General features: G+C 34.7%; 4 protein-coding genes across 8 annotated transcripts in view; 2 read left to right on the forward strand and 2 right to left on the reverse strand.

Moving 5' to 3' along the window:
* LOC105668829 (protein jagged-1) overlaps positions 1 to 8,693 on the forward strand; it is a 105,915-nt gene extending 97,222 nt beyond the window's left edge. For both annotated transcript variants that reach the window (XM_067352035.1, XM_012361450.2), the window contains 3 exons: positions 2,561 to 3,179; positions 4,000 to 4,637; positions 4,722 to 8,693. In XM_067352035.1, coding sequence (XP_067208136.1) covers positions 2,561 to 3,179; positions 4,000 to 4,637; positions 4,722 to 6,436 — 2,972 coding nt within the window. In that variant the 3' untranslated portion in view covers positions 6,437 to 8,693. The remainder of the gene's footprint in view (positions 1 to 2,560; positions 3,180 to 3,999; positions 4,638 to 4,721) is intronic.
* Positions 8,694 to 8,824: 131 nt separating this feature from the next.
* Positions 8,825 to 13,728, forward strand: LOC105668654 (leucine-rich repeat-containing protein 74A-like). 2 transcript variants are annotated; one of them, XM_067352051.1, is made up of 6 exons: positions 8,825 to 10,627; positions 10,836 to 11,108; positions 11,291 to 11,713; positions 11,959 to 12,466; positions 12,824 to 13,237; positions 13,379 to 13,728. In XM_067352051.1, the coding sequence occupies exons 1-6, from the start codon at positions 10,613 to 10,615 to the stop codon at positions 13,534 to 13,536; spliced, it is 1,791 nt and encodes a 596-aa protein (XP_067208152.1). In that variant the 5' UTR covers positions 8,825 to 10,612; the 3' UTR covers positions 13,537 to 13,728. The 2 variants fall into 2 exon arrangements, with proteins under 2 accessions (XP_067208152.1, XP_012216535.2); XM_012361112.2 differs by having other exon boundaries at positions 8,825 to 10,606; positions 13,379 to 13,727.
* Positions 13,729 to 13,734: 6 nt separating this feature from the next.
* On the reverse strand, positions 13,735 to 15,102 carry Arl2 (ADP ribosylation factor-like 2). 2 transcript variants are annotated; one of them, XM_012361133.2, is made up of 3 exons: positions 14,997 to 15,102; positions 14,703 to 14,877; positions 13,735 to 14,488 (listed from the first exon to the last, which is right to left on the reverse strand). In XM_012361133.2, exons 2-3 carry the CDS (start codon positions 14,765 to 14,767, stop codon positions 13,999 to 14,001), a joined length of 555 nt encoding a protein of 184 aa, XP_012216556.1. In that variant the 5' UTR covers positions 14,768 to 14,877; positions 14,997 to 15,102; the 3' UTR covers positions 13,735 to 13,998. The 2 variants fall into 2 exon arrangements, with proteins under 2 accessions (XP_012216556.1, XP_067208158.1); XM_067352057.1 differs by lacking the exon at positions 14,997 to 15,102 and adding an exon at positions 14,956 to 14,974.
* Positions 15,103 to 15,274: 172 nt separating this feature from the next.
* Cds (CDP-diacylglycerol synthase) lies at positions 15,275 to 22,243 on the reverse strand. 2 transcript variants are annotated; one of them, XM_012361445.2, is made up of 10 exons: positions 21,952 to 22,243; positions 20,764 to 20,888; positions 20,567 to 20,663; positions 20,312 to 20,488; positions 19,768 to 19,970; positions 19,527 to 19,683; positions 19,315 to 19,452; positions 18,687 to 18,818; positions 18,455 to 18,589; positions 15,275 to 18,084 (listed from the first exon to the last, which is right to left on the reverse strand). In XM_012361445.2, exons 1-10 carry the CDS (start codon positions 22,018 to 22,020, stop codon positions 17,995 to 17,997), a joined length of 1,323 nt encoding a protein of 440 aa, XP_012216868.1. In that variant the 5' UTR covers positions 22,021 to 22,243; the 3' UTR covers positions 15,275 to 17,994. The 2 variants fall into 2 exon arrangements, with proteins under 2 accessions (XP_012216868.1, XP_012216867.1); XM_012361444.2 differs by having other exon boundaries at positions 19,300 to 19,452; positions 21,952 to 22,241.
* Positions 22,244 to 22,261: the final 18 nt, after the last annotated feature.

Consider the following 22,261-nt stretch of genomic DNA (forward strand, 5'->3'; position numbering starts at 1 on the left):
TCAGTTACGAGAAGAGAGAACTGGCTTCGACATTTTTGTCGCGCTGTGAAAGGTCAATAGGAGAATTTCACTCGCGCATCCTCTTCACACGATGCGCCAACCTGGTTGCGCGAGAGAGGTAAAATCTTCGCAAGTTAAGCGCATACGTGGTGCTCCTTTAACATCTGGCAGCCGCCAGAAAGGATCTTGCAAGTTCAACGAACGCGAGGCGCACGAAATCCATAAATTTCTGCACACAATTTTACAATTAAAATATAACGCTTCATTACATAATGATAGAATTAAATTTACAACGAAGAAATATCATAAAGATTGGATTGTGCATGCAAAATTAAAAATACATGATTATAATTTTATTAATCTCGCTTGCACAGATATTTTGCAAATTCATTTTTATGTATACTAAAATATCTATATATTATTATTTTATATTACATATAATTTATATACATACATAATAATATGAGAGTGTTTTCTTTCTTCTTTTTTAAAAGATTAAAGACATTAAAGGAAAATTAAACAATAGCGGCAAGTGAGTCTTTAATAAAATTCTGCTAATAATTTTTGCAAATTTTGACATCTTTATTATTATCTAAATAATTTAAACAATGATTAGTACCATGAATATTTGTGCAGCAATAATTGCGTTCTAGCTTCGATCCCTCTCTTACTGATTGAGTCGCTGAAAAGAAATGGATATTAATTTCATCTAAATACCGTTCTAGGAAATTCTACACAAAATTAATAACGCGCTTGCCTATGTTATTCCTCGTCGAAATGAGTTTTCATCCTGTGCGCGCAATAAAAATATAATTACACTCTGGGAGAGAAAATCGCGTCACGACAAGGTTCTCGACGCGCGAATTACCGACAGACAAATCAAGATTTTTCGCACGACGCACGCAACCGCGAGGACGTAAATTTTCCGGGAAAACGCTTCCGCATAAATCTCACACGCGAGTGACGCAACCCCGTCATAATCGCACGCACAAAGTAAAAGGGTCTCCGGGGTCGGCGCGTGAAAAATCACAAACCAACGCATCGGTGTCCGGCAATCCACCTCTCTTCGTACAGCTGTTTCGTCGCGACCCGTGCAAAAAGGATGTACGAGACGAGGGAAAAAAAGCTGACGCCTCGCGAAGGCGAATCGCGCAAGTTAATTTACTTACTGCTGGCATATTAATCAACTGTGGGCCGTAGGCATATATGAGTAGCAGAGTGCGCGATCGTTCGAGAGCCCGGAGGGATTTATAGTTTCTAAACTGCGAGAGGGGGAAAGTATGCGCGAGAGAATCTCTGGAGATTGTAAAAGCCCGAGGAACGACGACTTGAGATCGACTCGATCTTCGGAGAACGACGACGGAGAGCGACGACGTTCGCGAACACAAGCACCGAAAGTAACGTGGATGCATCGGATGGCGAAAAAAGAATGTCGCGAATCTGCCGTCGTTTAAGCGGACCCGAAATATCGCCATGCAGTCGCATAAATATCCGTAAATGTTCGTTGTCCATGCAAAGGAGAGAGCGAGAGGCTATTAATCATTAAGAATGTGGTCCACACGAGCACACGCGTGCGTATATATACACGGGCCGTGCGTGTGTACAATAATCGTGCGTATGTAACGGTAAAGGTGTTGGTACAAGATCGACTAAAACCCCCGAAAGGATATACGTGCACACGAGCGTTGTCGCGCGAGCGCGCGGCATGAGTTTTCGTTTCACAGTCGGAAGGATAATCCTTCTCTCTGTCACTTCTCATCTGTCTTTCTGTCCCGCCGGCTAATTGAGTTGCTCGGTCCCGGCGAGATCTCCGTCACGTTCATCTCTTCCTGCCGTTCCTTTTTCCATCCCGGCGGGAGGAAGGGAAGGGAAGAGAAACCGAGTCGTCATCGTCGCCATCCTCGCCGACGACCTCGTCGTTTCCAAAGATACCTCGGCCGCTGGATTTCGTCATCCAACCACCTGTACGAGGGAGCTGTACCTGTTGCTTCGGCTATTTCAGCACGCCACACCGCGAGACGTCCGCGTAATCGCGCGTAATCCTCTTTGAACCTACACAAAGCGTCACGCGCGTATTCTTCCGCGTTCGACGCGTACGCCCATTTCGTTCATTACGTCTCCGCTAATTACGTTTGCCCGACTCAATGACTATTACGTGTCGCATGCCGCGCACGGAAGACGAATAAGAGACGCTTAATCCGTCCACGTCACCGACCAAATGCCCCGAGACATCTAAGACGTCTAAGAAGATTTTTTTGGAACTGCTTTCTCAATAGCGATGTATGATTAATGCATAAACTTGTGAAAACATTATTTAACCAAACATCAAATCTCTTTGCAGCACGCAACTCATAATAACATTAATCTTCGCGATACAATTATACAAAGAAAAAAGCTTGAAAAAGTGAAATATAATGAAGAACTGTCATACGCTTAGGAATCCTCACGCTGAGGAATAATTATCGTCAATAAGATTAGTCGAAATTTTTATGAATTATAGCTACAAGCATTTCAGACTAAATGTGATGACAATACGTGTAATTTCTAAAAATATTTGCAGCTGTCTGCAAGGAGGGTTGCCACCCCGTGCACGGTCACTGCAACGTCAGCGGCGAATGTCAATGTCGCCACGGTTGGCAGGGTGAATTGTGCGATCAGTGCATGGTGTATCCGGGCTGCAAGCACGGCTATTGCAATGGCTCGAGCTGGCAGTGCATCTGCGACACAAATTGGGGTGGCATATTGTGCGACCAGGACCTCAACGTCTGCGGCACCCGTGAGCCGTGTCAGAACGGCGGCACATGCGAGAACACCAAGCCCGACCAGTACCGATGCACGTGTCCGGACGGCTTTTCCGGAACCGAGTGCGAGAATGTCGACAATCCGTGCGCATCCAATCCCTGCTTGAACGGTGCGACCTGCCGCGAACTCGGCGAGATCGCGCAATGCGAGTGCGCACCGGGTTTCACCGGACCGTATTGCGCGACCGACATCGACGAGTGCGCCTCGCAGCCGTGCCAGAACGGCGGCACTTGCGTGGATGGCAAGAACAGCTTTGCGTGTAACTGCCCGCCCGCCTGGCAGGGCCTGCTCTGCCAGTTCGACGTGGACGAGTGCACGCTCAAGGAGCCGCCCTGCAAGAACTTCATCACCTGCGTTAATCTCGCTGGCGATTACAGGTGAGTAATTGTTGCATTTTCTTTATACAAATCTTCTATTATATTTTTTTTATAAATATCTTCTATTATACTATTATAAAAAACAGAACAAATCGGGACTTTTTTAACATTTATTGAGAGATTAAGATTACCTTTTATACCCCACTTTGCTTTGATAAGGACTTGGCGACTTTCGTACATTAAATTAATAGAGAGAGAGCGGAGGAAGATATGTTTAACGGTACATAGAAATGACTAATTAATAATATTCAATAATCGCAAGAGAAATAGAAAAATATGGAGAATTATGTTGCGGTTACCTTGAAGTTTACTTGATAATTCGCGGTCAGGCATATTATTAACAGGATGGATGTAAGTACCATGCTATCTCATCGTTTACGAACAAGTTGACATTATCATAAGCTGGAGTTCTCATCCAGTCTTTCTATTTTTTCGAGCTACTGTGCGTTACGTACAAATGATAGGTTTCCCACGAATAATGCAATTATTGGAAATTAAGTTGTTATAAGCCAGTTTCCTCCGTTCTTCTCATTGTACGGTGCGTTAAACATCAATGATAATAATACATCTTTATTGCACGACTTACGACAACATGGCAATTTCTCGCTTTACTATTCCACCTGTTTTATTATCTTCATAAAGTAATACTGATGGGAAGCAAAAATGTCGTATCGTAGTTGATCGCTGGCAAAACTGCTACGAACGTGTTATAAAATAGCGAGTAATAATTAATAAACGCGCAAAAGTTTCAGAAAACTGTTTAAACCATTTTTCTTCATAAATTATCTCTACAAGTTTTGCAATTTAATTTGCTTGACAGATGCCGATGCCGGAGCGGTTTCACCGGCAAGAACTGCACGAAGAACATCGACGATTGTGTCGGTCAGTGCCAGCACGAAGCGCTCTGCATTGATCTAGTGGACGACTACCATTGCAGTTGCACCCCCGGCTATTCTGGCAAAGACTGCGACGTCGACATCGACGAGTGCGCGTCCAAGCCGTGCCAGAACGGCGGCGAATGTCGCGATCTGGTGAACAAGTACGAGTGCGTATGCCCGGTGGGCTTCACCGGCTATCAGTGCGAGATCGACCGCGATCACTGCAGTCCGAATCCCTGTCGTAATTCGGCGCCCTGCTTCAACACGCAAACTGACTATTACTGTCACTGTCCGGTACAATGGAAGGGCAAAAACTGCTCCGAACTGGCTCCGCATAACCCGCAGTTTGACGTGACGGAACTGCTTGGCTGCGGCAGCGAAGGCGCGCCATGCGGTGGCCGCGGTCGCTGCAGCGGCGGCAGATGCATCTGCAATCCGGGCTACACCGGTACACACTGCCACGAAAACATCAACGACTGCCGCGGCAATCCCTGTCTGAACGGAGGCACGTGCGTTGATCTGGTCAATTCCTTTCAGTGCATCTGCAGAGAGGGATGGAGCGGCGATCTTTGCGATCAAAGTGAGTAATGAAGCATGAAAAATGCTTTAATAAAAATTAATGAATTTTATAAATTTTACAATTTAAAAAAATTAATTCTTTCAGACTTGGATGAGTGCGCGACGCAACCCTGCCGCAACAATGGCACCTGCGTAGACGGCGTGGCAGATTTCACGTGTATTTGCCGGGGCGGCTGGAAAGGTAAGACATGCGCGTTGCGCGGCAGCCACTGCGAACCGGGCACTTGCCGGAACAGCGGCACCTGCCAGGATCACGGAGATAGCTTTGCGTGCCACTGCCCACCCGGCTGGGGCGGCGCAGCCTGTCACATCGCGTCACCGTCAGCGTGCACGAGGAATCCCTGCAAAAACAGCGCGACATGCGTGAACACGGCTGACGGCAGTTACCGATGCGTCTGCCGCGAGGGCTTCGAAGGTCCGAATTGTCAGCGCAACATCGATGACTGTCAGTTGCTGCCGTGTCTGAACGGCGGCAAGTGTGTGGACGGCATCAATTGGTTCAGATGCGAATGCGCGCCTGGCTTCACAGGTCCGGATTGCCGCATCAACGTGAACGATTGCGCGAGCAATCCGTGCACCAGCGGTGCCACATGCATAGACGGCATCGCGAGTTACACGTGCATCTGTCCGCCCGGCAGAACCGGCCCGCAATGCGAAATTCGGACGGCTGGCGGGCCCGGCTGCACCGCTGCTACATGGAACGACGATTGCAACGTGTGCGAGTGCCGGAACGGCAAGAACCAATGCAGCAACGTCTGGTGCGGACCGGCCAATTGCTTGAATGGTAGTTCCTGCTTCACCCATGAGGTCTGCGTGCCCAGTCCGGGCGAGAGCTGTCTGGCACCACCGTGTCTACCGTGGGGCGAATGCCGCCCGGTGGAAACTGGCAGACGAGTCGGTCCGCCGGCGTTACCAGCTCCGCCGTCCTGCTGGCCCGGACAGTCTATTCCCGGGCCAACTTGCTCGAGACTTGCGATACTACTGCGAAGGGACACTCTCACGCCCGGCACTTCGGTGGAATTGCTGTGCCGTCGTCTGAGGAAGCTTTTAGCTGATCCACGGAGGCCGCAGTCGGTGGTGCTGTTGTGCGATCTGAAACCTGGCGACAACGACACAGTGGAGGTGACCATTTTTTCTGAGGCGGCAGCTGAGGTGGCGCGAGACCTCGGCGAGATGCTGAGCCGTTCGCTGGCGAGACCTCTCGCTTTTGCCTCCGTTCTAGAGGTCAAAGTGGAAACTGCACTGCTCAGCGAACCCAGTTTGGCGGGTGCGGGCAACACCGGTGGATACGTGGCTGTTCTAGGAAGTGCTTTGGCGATTGTGCTGGTGCTGGCGCTGTTCGGTGGCCTCTGGTATCTCAGAAGCATGAGGCACAGATCGAATCTGACACCAACCACCAGCAGTGAGACCTCCTTGCACCGTCATCGTAGTGATCTGGACGAAAAATCGAACAATCTGCAGAACGAAGAGAACCTGAGGAGATACGCCAATCCACTCAAGGACTCCGATCCCGAGCCTAGGGTATCCGTCGTGAGACCTTTATCAGGCACATCACTTGGTACCTTGAGCGGCACCGAAGAGAGCCTCGAGATGGTGTCCGAGGAAGGCAGGCATTGTTTGCCGCCGCTCTACAAACCGCCCAGCGCGGAAGCTAGAAACAATACGGCCAGTTTCAGCTATGAAGAAGGGCCGCACAAGCCGTACAGCAAGCCCAGGCTACAAGAACCGCCATACCCTCATCAGCAACCGGGTACCAGCCAGACGTCGGGGCCGCATCAAGTGCTGACGGTACACGTGTGATTATTAAGATCGCTAAGATAAACAGTTGGAAAACAATTCGACGGTGTCGGCAATTTTTCCTAGTTTTTCTTGAAGCAGCCTATCTCGACGATGGGCTAATGAAGGTTTTTAGAAGGTAAAAGATAACACTAGAGACTGAAAGCCTGCTTGGACGTTTTAATTCTTTGTGATAACAAGAAAAATGGAACTCTTCCGACTTCGGAATAACTCGAGATGCTCTCCTTTGAGATTGTTTTTCGTGAAAGTTGAGTCTAGAATATATTAGGGACAAATGCAGAGAAAAGAGAAAGAGGATGCACAATTCTTATCAAGTTCCGCAATGCTATAATAAAATAGATATTATGAAATAATACGTAATTTATTAATGCCTGTTTAACTTGCATCTTTTTACGATTAATTTGTAGCACCGAGTATCGATAAGCGCGTAAATTTTTTACTTATTGATGAATGTATAAAAATATAAATAGCGCGATTTTTTTATATAAATGACATATTTTTAAATTAAAAATTTCAATGAAAAACAATTGGAATTTATTTTCTCTCTTTCTCTTCGTTCGCTCCTTTCGCGCTTCTGTGCGATGACAATAAGCGATCGACAATTATAAATAATTTTAATGATAATGAACAATTGTTATCGTTGTACATATGTATATAGCTCGTACTTATTAATTTTGCTAAGTCTGTATCTTCTTTCCATCTTCCTCGGCGTTGCCATCCCTATACACGCCTTGATTTCACACTACTATTTGACTGCTGCCATTATATTCATTTTTTATTTGCATAATTTGACAAATATAAAATATAAATATACGGGTAGTACCGTTGCATCTGCGAGATGCATGTTTGTCATGTATAATCGTCAAAGTAAAGCTGCATTTTATTTGAACAAAATTGAGAAATGCTCTAAAAAATATGCATAAATGCATACATAATGTGTCGATAAATATGGCGAAAACACATGAGTTTTTAAAAATATTTTATCATTTTATGATTAACGCTGCGCTGACATTGCTCGATCGTCGTATGTGAAAGTGTGCTTTGTATGATACAATGTGGGCTTCAAACGTTCCTTCAAACGATATTATTGTGATATTCATAGAAGAAACAACGTCGTTGTATAGGATTATTATGGTACTCCGCGTGTTCATCTACTTCAGCACTTACTCGAGATTTATTTTTGCGAGGGCATGGCACGTGATTTTTACATCATGAAAGATATTGCCACTGCAAGGAAATGTATTATTCACTTATGTGGCAAAGAAGAGAAACCGAAATACTAAATCATTACATATTTTGATATCGGAACATATTTCTTACACTTCTATGTACACTTATTAAAATTTAGAATAATGAAGTAACATGAAATTTTCTGTTGCACAAAAATATTTAAGAAAATATATACGTTCTGACTCAATATATCCTTGTTATGCGTATTTTGGTTTGCTCGATACTTTTATGAAATACTAAATCGATACATTGACTTGCGAAGATTATGTCAGTAACGTAAATAATGCGATTTTAGAATATATTTGAATGCAATGGAAACGATGTATATAATAACGCTATTGCATCATGGAACGATGTAAATAAAGTACATACGTCCATATCGTTCTCATCCCCAGTCATCATCGACCCCTATATTTAGATGTGCAATTTGTTTTTTATACTAACTATACGATCTTCTCTCTCCAACCCTTAGCAAAGCGTTTGCAATAAACTAGTTTAAACTGAGAAGCATAGCTCGTTCTAGGCGTGCATAGATTTTTACAGCAAAAAAGGAACAAAGTTTTATAATAGATACCTTATTTTATAGAGAAAACTATATTGTATTGTACGAAAAAAATACATAGAAGCGAGACGCGCGATAAATATATATAAATATATAAATATAAATATATATATTATATATTATTTTATATTATATATTATATTATTTTAATTTTATTAGCTTGTATTAATTATTTCCAGATCACAGCTGTTCATTTTCGTACGATTTTCTCCTCGCCTCTCGTCGGCTTCAAAAACAAAGCCGACGGTAAAAAACCGTGTCTATCGAATTAATGATGTAGTCGTCTTCTGATCTAATCGACGATAGATAGTTAAAGAATATTCATGCGTTGTGATCATCCATGTCTGACATTGAGAAATGTGCAAATGAATGCGTGTACATAGCTCTTTCCTACTATCCCCAGTTTCTTCCTTCCCCGCATAGGTTTACGACGATGTGAAAGATTTCAATAAAAAGTACAACCGTTGATATTTAGTACTATTTATTATACCTTTGCATAATATATTAATGGCTGTTATATTAATAGCTGCTAATTATTCTTGTCACGTTTAAATTATGGAGTTATTTTAAACGTGTCTTCCTGGAGAGGAAACCAGAAATTGGCAATGAGAAGACCGCATTTGCATGCATTTATAATTGAAAGTTAAGAAATTAAGAAATGTTTGATATAAATTAATTCGTCAATTTTTAAGTTTTTATTTTTATAGATAGTAGAAAAATTACGCTGAAGAGATTGGATTTTTATTATCTTCCGATTGATTGAATGACAAGTTTATTCGTTTCTCTCTAAAGGTAGAAAATACGGATTCAGCACTGTAGATTGTATCAGTGGTGTCGATTTCAATGGCCCGTGACGATTGTTTAAAGATAATACCGATGCCATTATCATCGAAAGTGCGTTTGATAAAGATTAACAAAGCACTCGGTAAGTTCTATCTCGTTGCCATGATGACAAGACGGGACGAATCCTTTCGTATACGAGCATAAGTCGCGTACAACCGCTTACTGCTGAATGAGTGATCTACCGAAATTACAATACAATGGCCCAGAAGAGCCACTTGACGAATAGCTAATAGATGAGTCACATCTCATGATATTATGTCCGTGTGAAACAATCGATGTCAAAGACAACTTTTCCGAACGCGAAAACATACACACAATACCTTTCACCACTTTATAAGATACATCAATAATTGAAATCGTTTATCAAATCTCACACAAAACCGGTCGGTGAATCGATTTACTATAATTGATATTTGTAGCAAAATCGATCCCGTAAAATTAAATGATAAATATACTTTCAATTGCTTTAATAAAACTATTATTAAAGATTTCTTAGCATTTTCTCGTAGAATAGCAATTCAATAAATACAATACTTACTAACTGTAGGGTTGGGAAAGTTATTTTGTAAAAGTATCTAGTTAAAGTTACAGTTCTTTTCACTGAAAAAACAACTAGTTACAGTTACAAGTTATCGACTCTGAAAAGTAACACGTTACAGTTATAGTTACTCAAAAAGTAACGAGTCGTTATTTTTCAGTTACTTTTTTGCAATAAATGTGCACTACTATTTTAAATATAAGAATCTTACATTTCAAGATTTATTAACTTATTATATACTACATAGGTACTTAATTTTGTGTTATATTATTTTATATGTAATAAATCACAATTGTTTTAAACTTAAAATAAAATATTTTTTTATTTAAGTTAATATTTATTAGAATCAAGTAAATATTTTTTTATTTAAGTAAATATTTATTTGATACAAATAAATATTAGAATCAAGTAAATATTTATTAAAATCAAGTAAATATTTATTAAAATCGAGTAAATATTTATTAGAATCAAGTAAATGATTTTTTTATTCAAGTAAATATTTATTAGAAATTACCAAATATTTGGTAATTAAGACGAAGTGATTTAATCATTATTACCAAATATTTGGTAATTAGGACGAAGTGATTTAGTAATTATTACCAAATATTTGGTAATTAGAAAAAATATACAAGTAAAAAATATCTAAATAATTTTGCAAAAAAATTTATAGTTAATGTCTTAATTTTTTACATATTTTTAAATTCCTTTTAAATTTTTTTTCAAAGCTCAACTATGCAGAGATATTCTAATTCCATACGATTTCGATGTTTTATCTCTCATGATTGAAATGTTACTGAAGAGACACTGGAAACGAGACTAAAGAACTGTGAAACTATATTTTTTAATTATATTTGTTTAATTTTTATCTGTCGTGACTAATTTCACATTGCGAACTGTTGCAAATTTAAAAGTCATGTATTGTGTGTTTTTATAAATAATATTTTTATTTTTATATTTTTTATATTCAATTTCGTAAACAAAAAGAATAAATATATGACCCGTAAATATGGATATCATAGAAGTATTTAAATAATAGTTTAACTTTTTTTCTTTTTTCTACACAATGTCCTGCATAAATTATATTTTTCTTCGACAGCTGAAAGAATAAATATAAATATGCCAGAGCGAATTGCTAGACATTTTATATGTTTAAAATAAAATTTTACATACATTGTCGAAATAAATAATAATTAGAAATAATTTTATATGAATCTGTGAATGTTATTTAGACATTAGAATACGTTGAGGATGATTCCGAGGATGAAGCTTTGGAATATGCAGAAATGGATATGTCGACTGAAGATGACGAAGACGAAATTGAATCCGCTGAAGAGGAAAAAGAGGAAGAGAAGGAATCAGTCGAAGCAGAATCAGAAGTGATCGATGAGACTATCATATTAGCAGATTATATGAGGAGATTCGAGACAAGGAGAATGCAGGAATTAGCAGCCAAGAAAGAAAAAGCTGAAGAAAAGAAAAAGCAACTGCGGTATCTGATTGGTGTAACTTGAGTTTGTAGCAGATACAAAACGTTCTATATTGCAACATCTTCTGTTATTAGATTTGATTAGATGTTAAGTATTTTAACGCCCTGAAGATTAAGTTAGGGCAGTGCAAGAGTAAATAAGAACATTGATTTAATTATTTTTTAATCTCTAGTTAGTTAATACAATATATAAAACAGGTCGAAGAAAAAAGGAAGAGAGACGTGTCTGTGGAGACGATAATTACGCCGGAAGATGAACTTACAGTGAGCGATCGAGTCTCCACTGAGAGCTTGGTTCATCCGTGTTTGCGCGAGATAGATATCAGCGAATCTCAGCTGAAGATACTGAATCCGTACACGGTGTACCGAGTCCCAGATGACCCCGGATTATCGCCAGCTTTCTGGCTGCTACGCGAACGCCCGCCGATCTACGGCACGGATGGTGTGCAGAAATTTTACGACATGGTAAAGCGTGCTGGTATAAGGTCGATTGCTTCGTTAAAGGATCTGCTTATAACCGATCAGATAGATTTACGATACTACGGACTCGAATCCCAAGTAATGAGAGCGATCTGCGAGGCTCTGATGGACAATACTTATGTACGAAAAGTGGACCTCAAGGTACAAAAAATATCTGATTTTCAATAATAAATTGTCATAAAATTTGTAGGTCTATTTTTCGATCAAAACTTATTTCTAAACTGTTCTACATTCAAATATTTAAAAAAATAAAAATTATTTGCTAAACATTCTTTTTTGACAGCTTAGAAATGAACTCTAATCTTTATAACGTAAACATTAGCTCAATTGCGTCAGTTAATAGTACATGTTTGGTTTACTAATAATTATATTTTTATATGTTGCAGGACAATAAACTATCTGCAGACGCATGCAAACACCTAAACAATTTGCTGCTTAGGAACAGTATGATAATTAATTTGTCGCTATCGGGTTGCCAAATTGGCGCGAGCGGTGCGGAAAAATTATACAATGCAATATCGACGAACGCGACCCTGAAGACGCTTGATCTCAGCAACTGCAATATCGGAAATGAAGGCTTCGAGTACATTGCGTCTGCATTATCAAATAATCAGGGTTTAGAAAGCATTGATTTATCGAATAATAATCTGGACGAGTCGTGCGCCGAAAATCTACGAAATCTACTATCATACAATGAAACTTTGACGCATCTAAATTTATTCTGGAACTCTTTGTATAGTGCTAAAACTTGGAAAACTTTGATCAAGGGGTTCGAGAAAAACGAGACACTGCGTTCTCTAAATTTATCTTGGAACGGACTTGGAGTAGAGTGCTTGCCTTATCTATCTCAATTATTATCGCGTTCACGGAGCATTGACAAGTTGGACTTAAGTTGTAAATATGTATCATATGATAAACAAAATATATGTCGATTATAAGAAAAAAAAAATTCTTTTAAGAATAATTTTTATCCAAAGAATGATTCATTCTTGAAAGTTTATATATCTATTTTTAAATAGTGATAAGATCTAAAATAGAAACAGGTGTGAAATATGAACATTTATAACACAATTAATTAAATTATTTTTATCCGACAAATAAATTTAGATAGCAAATATTATCTTTATTAGGTACAATTGTAATTAACAGCACGAACGGCTGTGGCTCATGAGCTCACTGACACTTTCGTTTTAGATTGATTAAATTATTTAAGCTTTATCAAATGTTAAATATTTTCTTCACGATTCATAGGCAATAGATTCACCGAAAAAGACGCTATACGGATCGCAAAAGCTCTGTCTACAAATAATACGCTCCAAGAATTATATTTGGGAAACAATCCTGTAAAAGCAGAAGGTGCTTTAGCTCTGGTTCATGCGATCACTCCACATGTATCACCTGACAATGTTTTACATCTTCTGGATTTGGAGAACGTTTGGGCGAATAAGGATATTCTTCACGAGTTGGAGGCAATCAAAATGCTCAAACCCGAAGTCAAAGTCAAGTTACGTGGTATTCTAAGCAATTATCAACTCGTTGGACCAGATATTAAGAAAATACTTTTGAAAAGAGCAAATTACGAAGCAATGGCACCAAAAATAAAAAGGAGAAAACGTAACTTTGGCCATTTCGTAATGTCGTTGAGTGATAAAATGATTTCGCAAGGTATATTTCGTGAGAATTCTTTTTAGACTCTCTTACTTTTTTCATGAGAATTTATGTGAAGTAAAAAAATAAAACTCGTATATTATATTATATTATATAAGTATTTTAAGAAAATTAAAAAAACTTTTCTCATTTTTTTAGAGAAATTTATGGCGTTAATAAAGAAATTTAAACTAAAACTTTCAAAATCACTCATCAATGAAATTATGCTTGCATTTGAGGGGCCAAGAGGTACTGTCGATCAAGGACAATTAAAATCATTTTATGTAAAGGAGTTTTCAGAAGCAACGGTGAACTAAAACTGCAGAAGAAAATAAAATTTCAAGAAAACACTAAAAAAATATGAAAAATTAAATTTTAATATGGCTCTAATCATAATATATATTATCATGCATTTTTATCTTAATATCTATTAGTAATATGTCTATTTTTTTGGAGAAAAGTTTTTGCTTTTATTTGTTAAAGATTTTTAAAAAAATAATAAAAATATGCCTAAATAAATTGTAAAAAAATTATTAACTATTTTATTTATTATCTAATACAAAACTTTTTAAATTTGTAGACAGAGTGACTTTAAATATATACAAAAAAGATGCACATTATACTATTGTATAATAAACTAGAATAAATCTTGAAATCTCTTTGTATAATGTGTTACATTTTTTTCACAGAATAATGTAGATTACAATATATCATTTTGTAAAAGTTAAGCACCATTTTTACATTTAACAAAGTAAGAAATATAAAAATTTGAATTTATTTTAATCTAAATAAAATATTCTTGCTGCAATATCATCAACAATCCAATTAATGCCATCCACTAGATTTTCACCCGTTACAGCAGAACACTTATAAATTTGCCAGTGGTGAGTTTTTATATTAGGTAATTCCAGAATTTCCGCTATATCAGATGCAGATAATGCACCAGGCATGTCTTGTTTATTGGCAAACACAAGAAGACTTGCTCCTTCCAATCTTTCCTCCTGCAGAAGCTTATATAACTCTGCTTTGCAATCATCCAATCTCCTTCTGTCTGCGCTGTCTATTACCCATACAAGACCATCTGTAGATTCAAAATAATTTCTCCAATATGAACGCAATGATTTTTGTCCACCAACATCCCATATATTGAGTTTGTATCCACGATGTTCCAATGTCTTAATGTTAAAGCCAAGCGTAGGCGATATAGTATCTATTGGTTCGCCATTAAGTCGTTTTAACACTGTTGTCTTGCCCGCATTGTCCAAACCTCTGAAACGATAAATTTTCATATTAAAATAATTGAACATGATGCTAAAAGAAATAGTAAAATGCACATAATAATATAACTTCAAAATGTTATTAAATTTAGTCTTTCATTATTTAATACTGCAAGCTTAATTAACATAAAATTTATTAACTTGTCAATGCATAAATTAACCACAAACTGGATATATAAAATAGATACATAAATATGTATACATACAACATTAAAATTCGCATCTCCTTTTCTTTCTGCTTCAATTTTTTTAGCACCGTTAATAAACCCATTATCGTTAATTACTCCACAATGTTCAGATTGTAGACAAATAAATAGTCCTTTAGGCTTGACAGACGTTTCTAACCTTTACACAGTAGACAGCTTCTCACATTTTCTTAATCTGTTTTCAACATAAATTTTAGGAATTAAATATTCAAGTTTTAATATATCAACATAGTGTTAGAGAATTTGTATTTGCATTTTTAATCCCATTTTTTGCATAAAGAAAACACAGTTCACCTGAAAAAAAATCACCATCCAACTTATCAATGATTCGTACTACTATTTTAGGTCAAGCACTGCCACTAAAACTTGCAGTGGACGTTATTAGAACTAAAAAACCGAATTGGACAATTGTGTACTGTGGTTCGTCAAATAGAATGGACGCTTTTGATATTTTTATATATGAAGAGAATCAGAAAAATAAAAAAATAAATAAAACATTCATGTAACATTAATTTTTCAAGAATTTATTTTTTGCTATACATAAATATATTATGTAATAAAATTTAAGTCACTTTGAATCCAAGGTTTTATATATTTTGTAACACATTTTTTACATAACTTCCATCTATACATGTATATATATATATATATATATTTCTTTTGTTTTCTATTAAATAAATATACGTATATCTGATCCATTTATCTATTATTAAATTTCTCTTGATTATCTAATATCTTGTAAGTTTTCACTATAAAAAAGAATCTCTAAACTCATTTTTAAATTAAGTATACTATAATTAATATTCAGAGTATAGAGAGTATTTCAGAATTATGAATCAAGACGTAATAGAAAAGTAAAAATAAACAAAAAAGCCTCAATAAACTAAATAACTTCAAAATATTAAAAAGTTGAATATTTAAAAAATAATTAGTTTATGAACTATGTTTATTGAGACTTTTTTGTTTGCTTTAACGAGTATTACTAGACAATTGTCTTAATCCACAGTTCTGAAATACTCTATACTCTTTTCATAATAAATTTTTATACTCAGATCTTGATTAAACATATCTCAATGCACATAATAGGAATACTGAAACTAGAGAAAATCGGAATACAAAGTGCAAGAGATAAATACAAATTTATCATAATCGGTTTAATATATTTTAAAGATTTTAATCAAAACACTATATTCAGATCTGAGTATATTTTAATATAAAATACATGATTTGTATTAATCTAATCACCTAGTTATTTTTAAATTGTGCCATTTATCAATTCAGTACATATAATATAATTTATGTAAGAATATTTATTTACCAAGCGCAGTTGGCACAATTATGGATAGTACTGAAACTAACTTGAAGCACAATAACTTATCTGTTAAAAGCATTCATTCTTAAAATAATTTCTCAATCAACGCTCGTATGTTTTCATATACTGTATGACAAGGCAAAATAGATAATTATGATAGCTTGATCATGTTTTTATCAATTATACAATATACACAGTCGTTCGCTACGCTATTACAAACATGGCAGACAAATCCATTTCCATTAATTTCTTCATCTTATTTTCTAGCTTGATGGAAACGATAATTAATAAATGGAGTTAGATTTTTTGTCTGATTAATCATTTTAAATAAGCTTTCTCACTATGTATCACAAAGTACGGCAAAAATTGTGGTATAAGCGGGATGTCACAATTTTCGTCGTATTCTGTACGCATGTAATGGTCGCGATAAATTAATGTTTTAAAGTTTAGCATTATGTATGTAACGTAAGTACTATAATCACAAGAATAGCGGCTAAATGATTTCTGCAATGCCCGTAATAAGCCTTGAATTCCGAGCAATGCCTTCTTATAAATTGGCAAGATGTTTCATATGGGATATGCAACTACTTTTGAATATACGCTTACGGTAGGAAAATCTTAAAATCTTTATCTGAATATAATAAATATATTCAACGCTATCTCTCACCGGTTTTCAGGTACTGCTCGCATACTGCTAATGTTTTGATAACAGTAAAAATGAATAGTAATGCAAACAAACTGAAATACCTTTATTAGAATGTAGTCTAAATAAAAATTAATCTTAATATTAATACCGCTGAACGAATAAAAATTTTATTCGTTCAAAATGGAAGGAAACATAATGCTAAACTTCTGAATAGAACCATCCACCTAACACATCAACGTATGTATATATGAATTATATTGGTTAAATATTTTCCCTTACATAGCAATGAACATTATAATTTTAATTTAGAAAGACACATTTAACCAAAATAGAGATTATCCGTAATTGTTAACATTTTTATAAATGTAAATTCTAAGTAAAAAGAAAAACAATGTGTGCATATATACAAACAAGAGATATTTTCATTATATCAGATTTTAAATGCACAATTACAAATAGAAACTGCGTTGAGATCCGCTTTATTATTACAAAATTTAATTGAAGAAACCTGGTTTAAATAGAGTACATAAATAAATATATATTTGATGCTTGGTCTATGTTTTGCAATATCCAATCAGAAATAATAAGTAAATGTTTTAGAAAATAAAAATTTTAAATGCTGTTATGTATCATAGATTCTTTATAATGCGATTTTCTTTGGTTTAGCTTTTGGACAAAAATAATACGGCAACAATTATTTGCAACAATGCCATAGTTTAATATAAACTACTGCATTTGACAGAACTTCAACTATACAATATGGAATGCACAAAAATTAGCTAAAATTATGATAGATCTTTCCAACTGATTATTCTTAGGCCAGAGTTAATCACAAAAATACACATCTTATCTATATTGCAATATATATGATTTATATATCATAGGTTTTGTCAGTGCATAACGAAAAAAGTTCTTGACTTTATGTAATAAAATATTTTGTGACATCAAAAAAAATTTATATTTCGGATATTTTTTTTAAATTCGGACAGTAAACCAAGTAAGATAGAAAAGATTCTATTCCTAAAATATCAAAATACATTATATTTACATTTTACAAAAAATTAGGGGAAGAAATTATGTCATCTCTGGCCACATCAATTTCAATTAGACAGGCCTATCATATAATGATGACCATTATCTATAATCACAAAATAAACTTCATTGTCATAGTTCAACAAATTATTATAATTACTTGATTACTGGATTGCATTGTCATTTGCGTATAACGTCTTTTTAAATATTAGAAAAGATAAAGGAAAATCTTTTCCAACATTTTTTAGTAGATAAAAATAATCCCTGCAGCAGTTTTGCCATTAAATACATTTAACTTATAATTAATAAGCATTTAGCATACCCCTATTTTCCAATGAATCTTTTAGTGTTTGGAAAAGTTGAAGCTGCTGTTCTGGTTTCAGACTATAAACCTAGAGCGAAAAACATATATATTAAAGAATTATATTTTTGAATGCCAAATTAAAAAAAAATAGACATCTTAAAGACGATCTAAAAAAAATGTTATAAGATATAAAAATAAATAAAATATACACTGTAACATTCTAGACCATTTCTTTCTTTAAAATATAAGATTTCAATGCATTGCAATGTAAAGTGAATAAAATGTATATTAAAATGTACATTTTATTCAATTTTAAGCACTGAAATTTTATACTATTAAATTTGGTAGACCTAGAGCATTTTAGAATTCACATCTTTTTTATTACAATGCGTTAAAATCTTATATTTTAAACAAAAAAATAGTCTAGATTAATTAAACAACTTTTCTTATTACTTTACCTGTTGTAGTAGTTTTTGCGGTGATGCAGTATGAATAAATGAAGAAATATAAACATTCACAAATGTTGCCATTAAATACTGACAATCGAATCTGTCCATTATTCCGCCATGACCAGGAATTACATCACCAAAGTCCTACAATCCATAAATCAGTCATCCATAAGTAAGTATTCCAGAATAAGGTATTATTGTATCGTAAATTAACAAGTCAATTGATATAATATTCAATTACCTTAATTTTGAACGCTCGTTTAAATCCACTAGCAAAGAATCCTCCAAATGGTCCAATTACAGAACTGAATATTGACAGTGACAATGAATGTAGCATAAATGGATATACTGTTAAAGTAGATTTTCCATTAATCTGCACAAATATTAAAAAATTATTAAATACCGTTCTATATAAGATTTAAATATTACATATTACTAGAGTCCGACCGAAATTTCGGTTTCGGTTTCGGTTACGGCCAGTTTCGGCCAAAAATCAAGGCTTCGGCTTAATTTCGATTTCGGCCGAAACTAAAAAAAGTGGTTTCGATCGGACTCTACTTTATTATATATTATTTTTTATTTTATAATATTGCGTTTTATTTGTAAAAAATATTTTATATTTTAATAAGATATTAATAAAATCATGTTTTTAAAACAGTACATAAATTTTACACATTTTCCAACGGTTTTTTAAAAATCATATAGCTTTTTATAAAACTCCTCCAAAAATTTCGGTTTCTGTTTCGGTTTCGGCCGAAATTGAGTAAAAACCGAATATTCGTTTTCGGTTTCGGCCGAAACTAAAAAAAGTGATTTTGGTCGGACTCTACATATTACATATGGAGATAGATTACCACTCTCGATATTACTTGAAGACAGTTTGGCAATGTATACTCTTGCGGTTGGAACAGACTCGATGGTTCGCAATCCATAGTCATTCTTCCTAAAGTTTCACTGTATTCAATAGGGCAGACGAAATAGCGGTACTGACACATCACATAAGATATCTAAACAACGATATTATTTTAGTATGTGATATATAAATAATCTTATTTTTATTTACTATTTGTGAACACATTACCATCAATCCAAGTATGACAGTTGAGATACCACCACCGATGAATCCCTCCCAAGTCTTTTTCGGAGATAATTTTATTAATGGTGTTCGCCCAAAGAAGAAACCGAACATATATGCCATCACATCATTTATCACAATCATACTAACAGGGACAATAAACCTAAAAGCAGTACAATTGAATGTGAATACTTGTATACTTTAATATAGAAAATTATAGTAATAATTGTAATAGTATGATACATACCATATCAATCCTTCGAATATATTTTGTATAATAAGATAACTCTGTGTCACAACAATAAGTAACGCAACGTGTGTCCAAGCAAATAGAGAAAACTGCTTCATATAATATTTTTTCACGAGTGAAAGTACAAACCATATAAAACCAACGATGTAAAGACAGAATGAAATAAAACGATGGTATGTAACAAGCACACGCAGATATCCCTAGAGACAAAAATCATAATCATTTACATTAAACGTGTTTATAATGTATTGATTTTTTAACTTTTTTTATTATTTTCCATTCTGTTATTTTTATATTAAACAATTGTAACAAAGAAGCCTCAGAAAATGATGAAGCCATAGCAAAACTATAGAGATAAAGCTTGTCAAGGTTTTATTATTGATCTGACATTCATGATATATATAAACGAGACATTAGAAATGATTAAAAAATACTGTAAGCGAATAACAGTAACAGTAAAATTGTGTGAAAAATATTCTATTAATATTTTTTTATAAATTACATAATCACTTCTAATTTAAGTTAAAAAAGTAAAACTTACTATACGATTAATCACCACTGCGAAATAGTCCATTAAATTTTCTCCATAAAAAAAGTAATTGGAAGTAATTAAAAAATACCACGATAAAGATCTGAACCACGGTAGACCATGAATCCTATATACAGCATATCCAATATTGATAATTTCTTCAAAGCATTTTACTTGCACAATCAATGTCTATAAAGATAAATATCATTTTAGATATACATATAAGAAAGATTCATTGTATTAAACCATGTTCAAAAGGAGACTTACTGTAATCATCAATGCTAATGGACCACCATAAATAATAAGACAAAATCCAGCTATCATGAACCAAGTAAAAATAGTTCTAATTATCCAATTTCGCCAGCTACCAAAAGCAGAAACATTAATTATTTTAATAAACTCATTTAATTGAATCAAAATAATTTAAACAGAAATATGACAAATAATATATATATATATTTTACCGATCAGGAAGACCAGAAAGAACAGAACTTAAAATATGTGGCGTATGGTCAGTCCCTTGAGGTAAACTCTTTGCTAAGTCTTCTACTTCTAATTTTGCATCATCTTCAGATTCAACATCTTCTTTCTAAAAGTTTTAAAAATATTATATTTGTATTGTTATATGACTATGTGTGATATAATACAATGTTAATCAAAATATAAAAGTTATTATATTTTTTTAATATCAAAAAATTAATTGAATAAAATATATAAATAAAATTACATTTTTATGTAGGATACTATATGGATTATATATTACATAGAAATGACGTTACTACAATGATTAAATCAAATCAATGCGCATAAACCGCCACTCATATTCTCCAATTGTCTTGTGACCATTAACAAGTTGAATTGCTTGATATAAGAAAAAGTTTAAAGAATTTAATTGAAATGTATGATAATGTGTGTATTTTTAAATATAAAATTATGGCTTGTTAATAAAAAAATTTCAAACAAGTATTTATAAATATTATATTTTTATTACTTTTTTTATTTGCAAACTGTAAATAATCCAAAACTTTTTTTCTAACATTTATATCAGTTTTTTTATTAGTAGTTGTTTTTTATCTGAATCTTAAATTCAGTAAAAATCTTAAATATAATTTGAGCAATAAAATAAAAACCAGAACATTAACTGGACATTGTACAGGCATTCATACTGATAATGCTATTTACAATTGTAAATACATTCCAGCTTGAAAGTGAATGTTTTTATAATTGCATAAAAATTTCAATATTACTTTAATTAACATTCCATTAAAATGTGAAAAAAATTCTTAAAAAATTAATTTAGCACAATTAACTTAAAAGGTATTGATTGTGTCAAACCATGCGAAAAAGAAGGATTGAAGAAACAAATATTATTATTTGTTTGTACACTCAAGTATATATATATATATATATATATATATATATATATATATATTCATTTATATGTGTGTGTACATGTATATGTATATGGTGTGTATAAAGCGACTTTAAAAATAGTATGGACACGTTCTAATGTTGTTAGCTGTCAAATACTCGTCAACAAAGGAATGGCTATCGCACAAACAACGTAGATTGACAGTCATTGAGACAAACAATTGTAAAACCTAAGATCAGACATTTTAATGTACAGATTCGATAGAAGAATTTTCGTTTACCTGATCGTCGCTAACATCCCGTGATATTGCCGACGCATCGCCGATCGTTCTCTTGCGTATCTCTGACATAGCTCACGTCGTTAATGATATATAATTATCTGCTATTGCAGAAGATTGAATCAAAAGCTAGTTTTGCACCCACCACCAATTCGTATCACTCGATTACGTATTTACATATTTTAAAGAGTTAAACGAATGCGAGAACAAACATGACAAGCACACATTATACCGCAAGGTGAACGCAGGCGAACAGCAGATCAAAGTGGGAATAATTGCTCGTGAATGTCCGACGATCTTCGGCAAAGTTCGG

This window comes from Linepithema humile, chromosome 3 (genome assembly GCF_040581485.1).
Source record: "Linepithema humile isolate Giens D197 chromosome 3, Lhum_UNIL_v1.0, whole genome shotgun sequence".
In the NCBI taxonomy this organism is placed as follows: Eukaryota; Metazoa; Arthropoda; class Insecta; order Hymenoptera; family Formicidae; genus Linepithema; species Linepithema humile.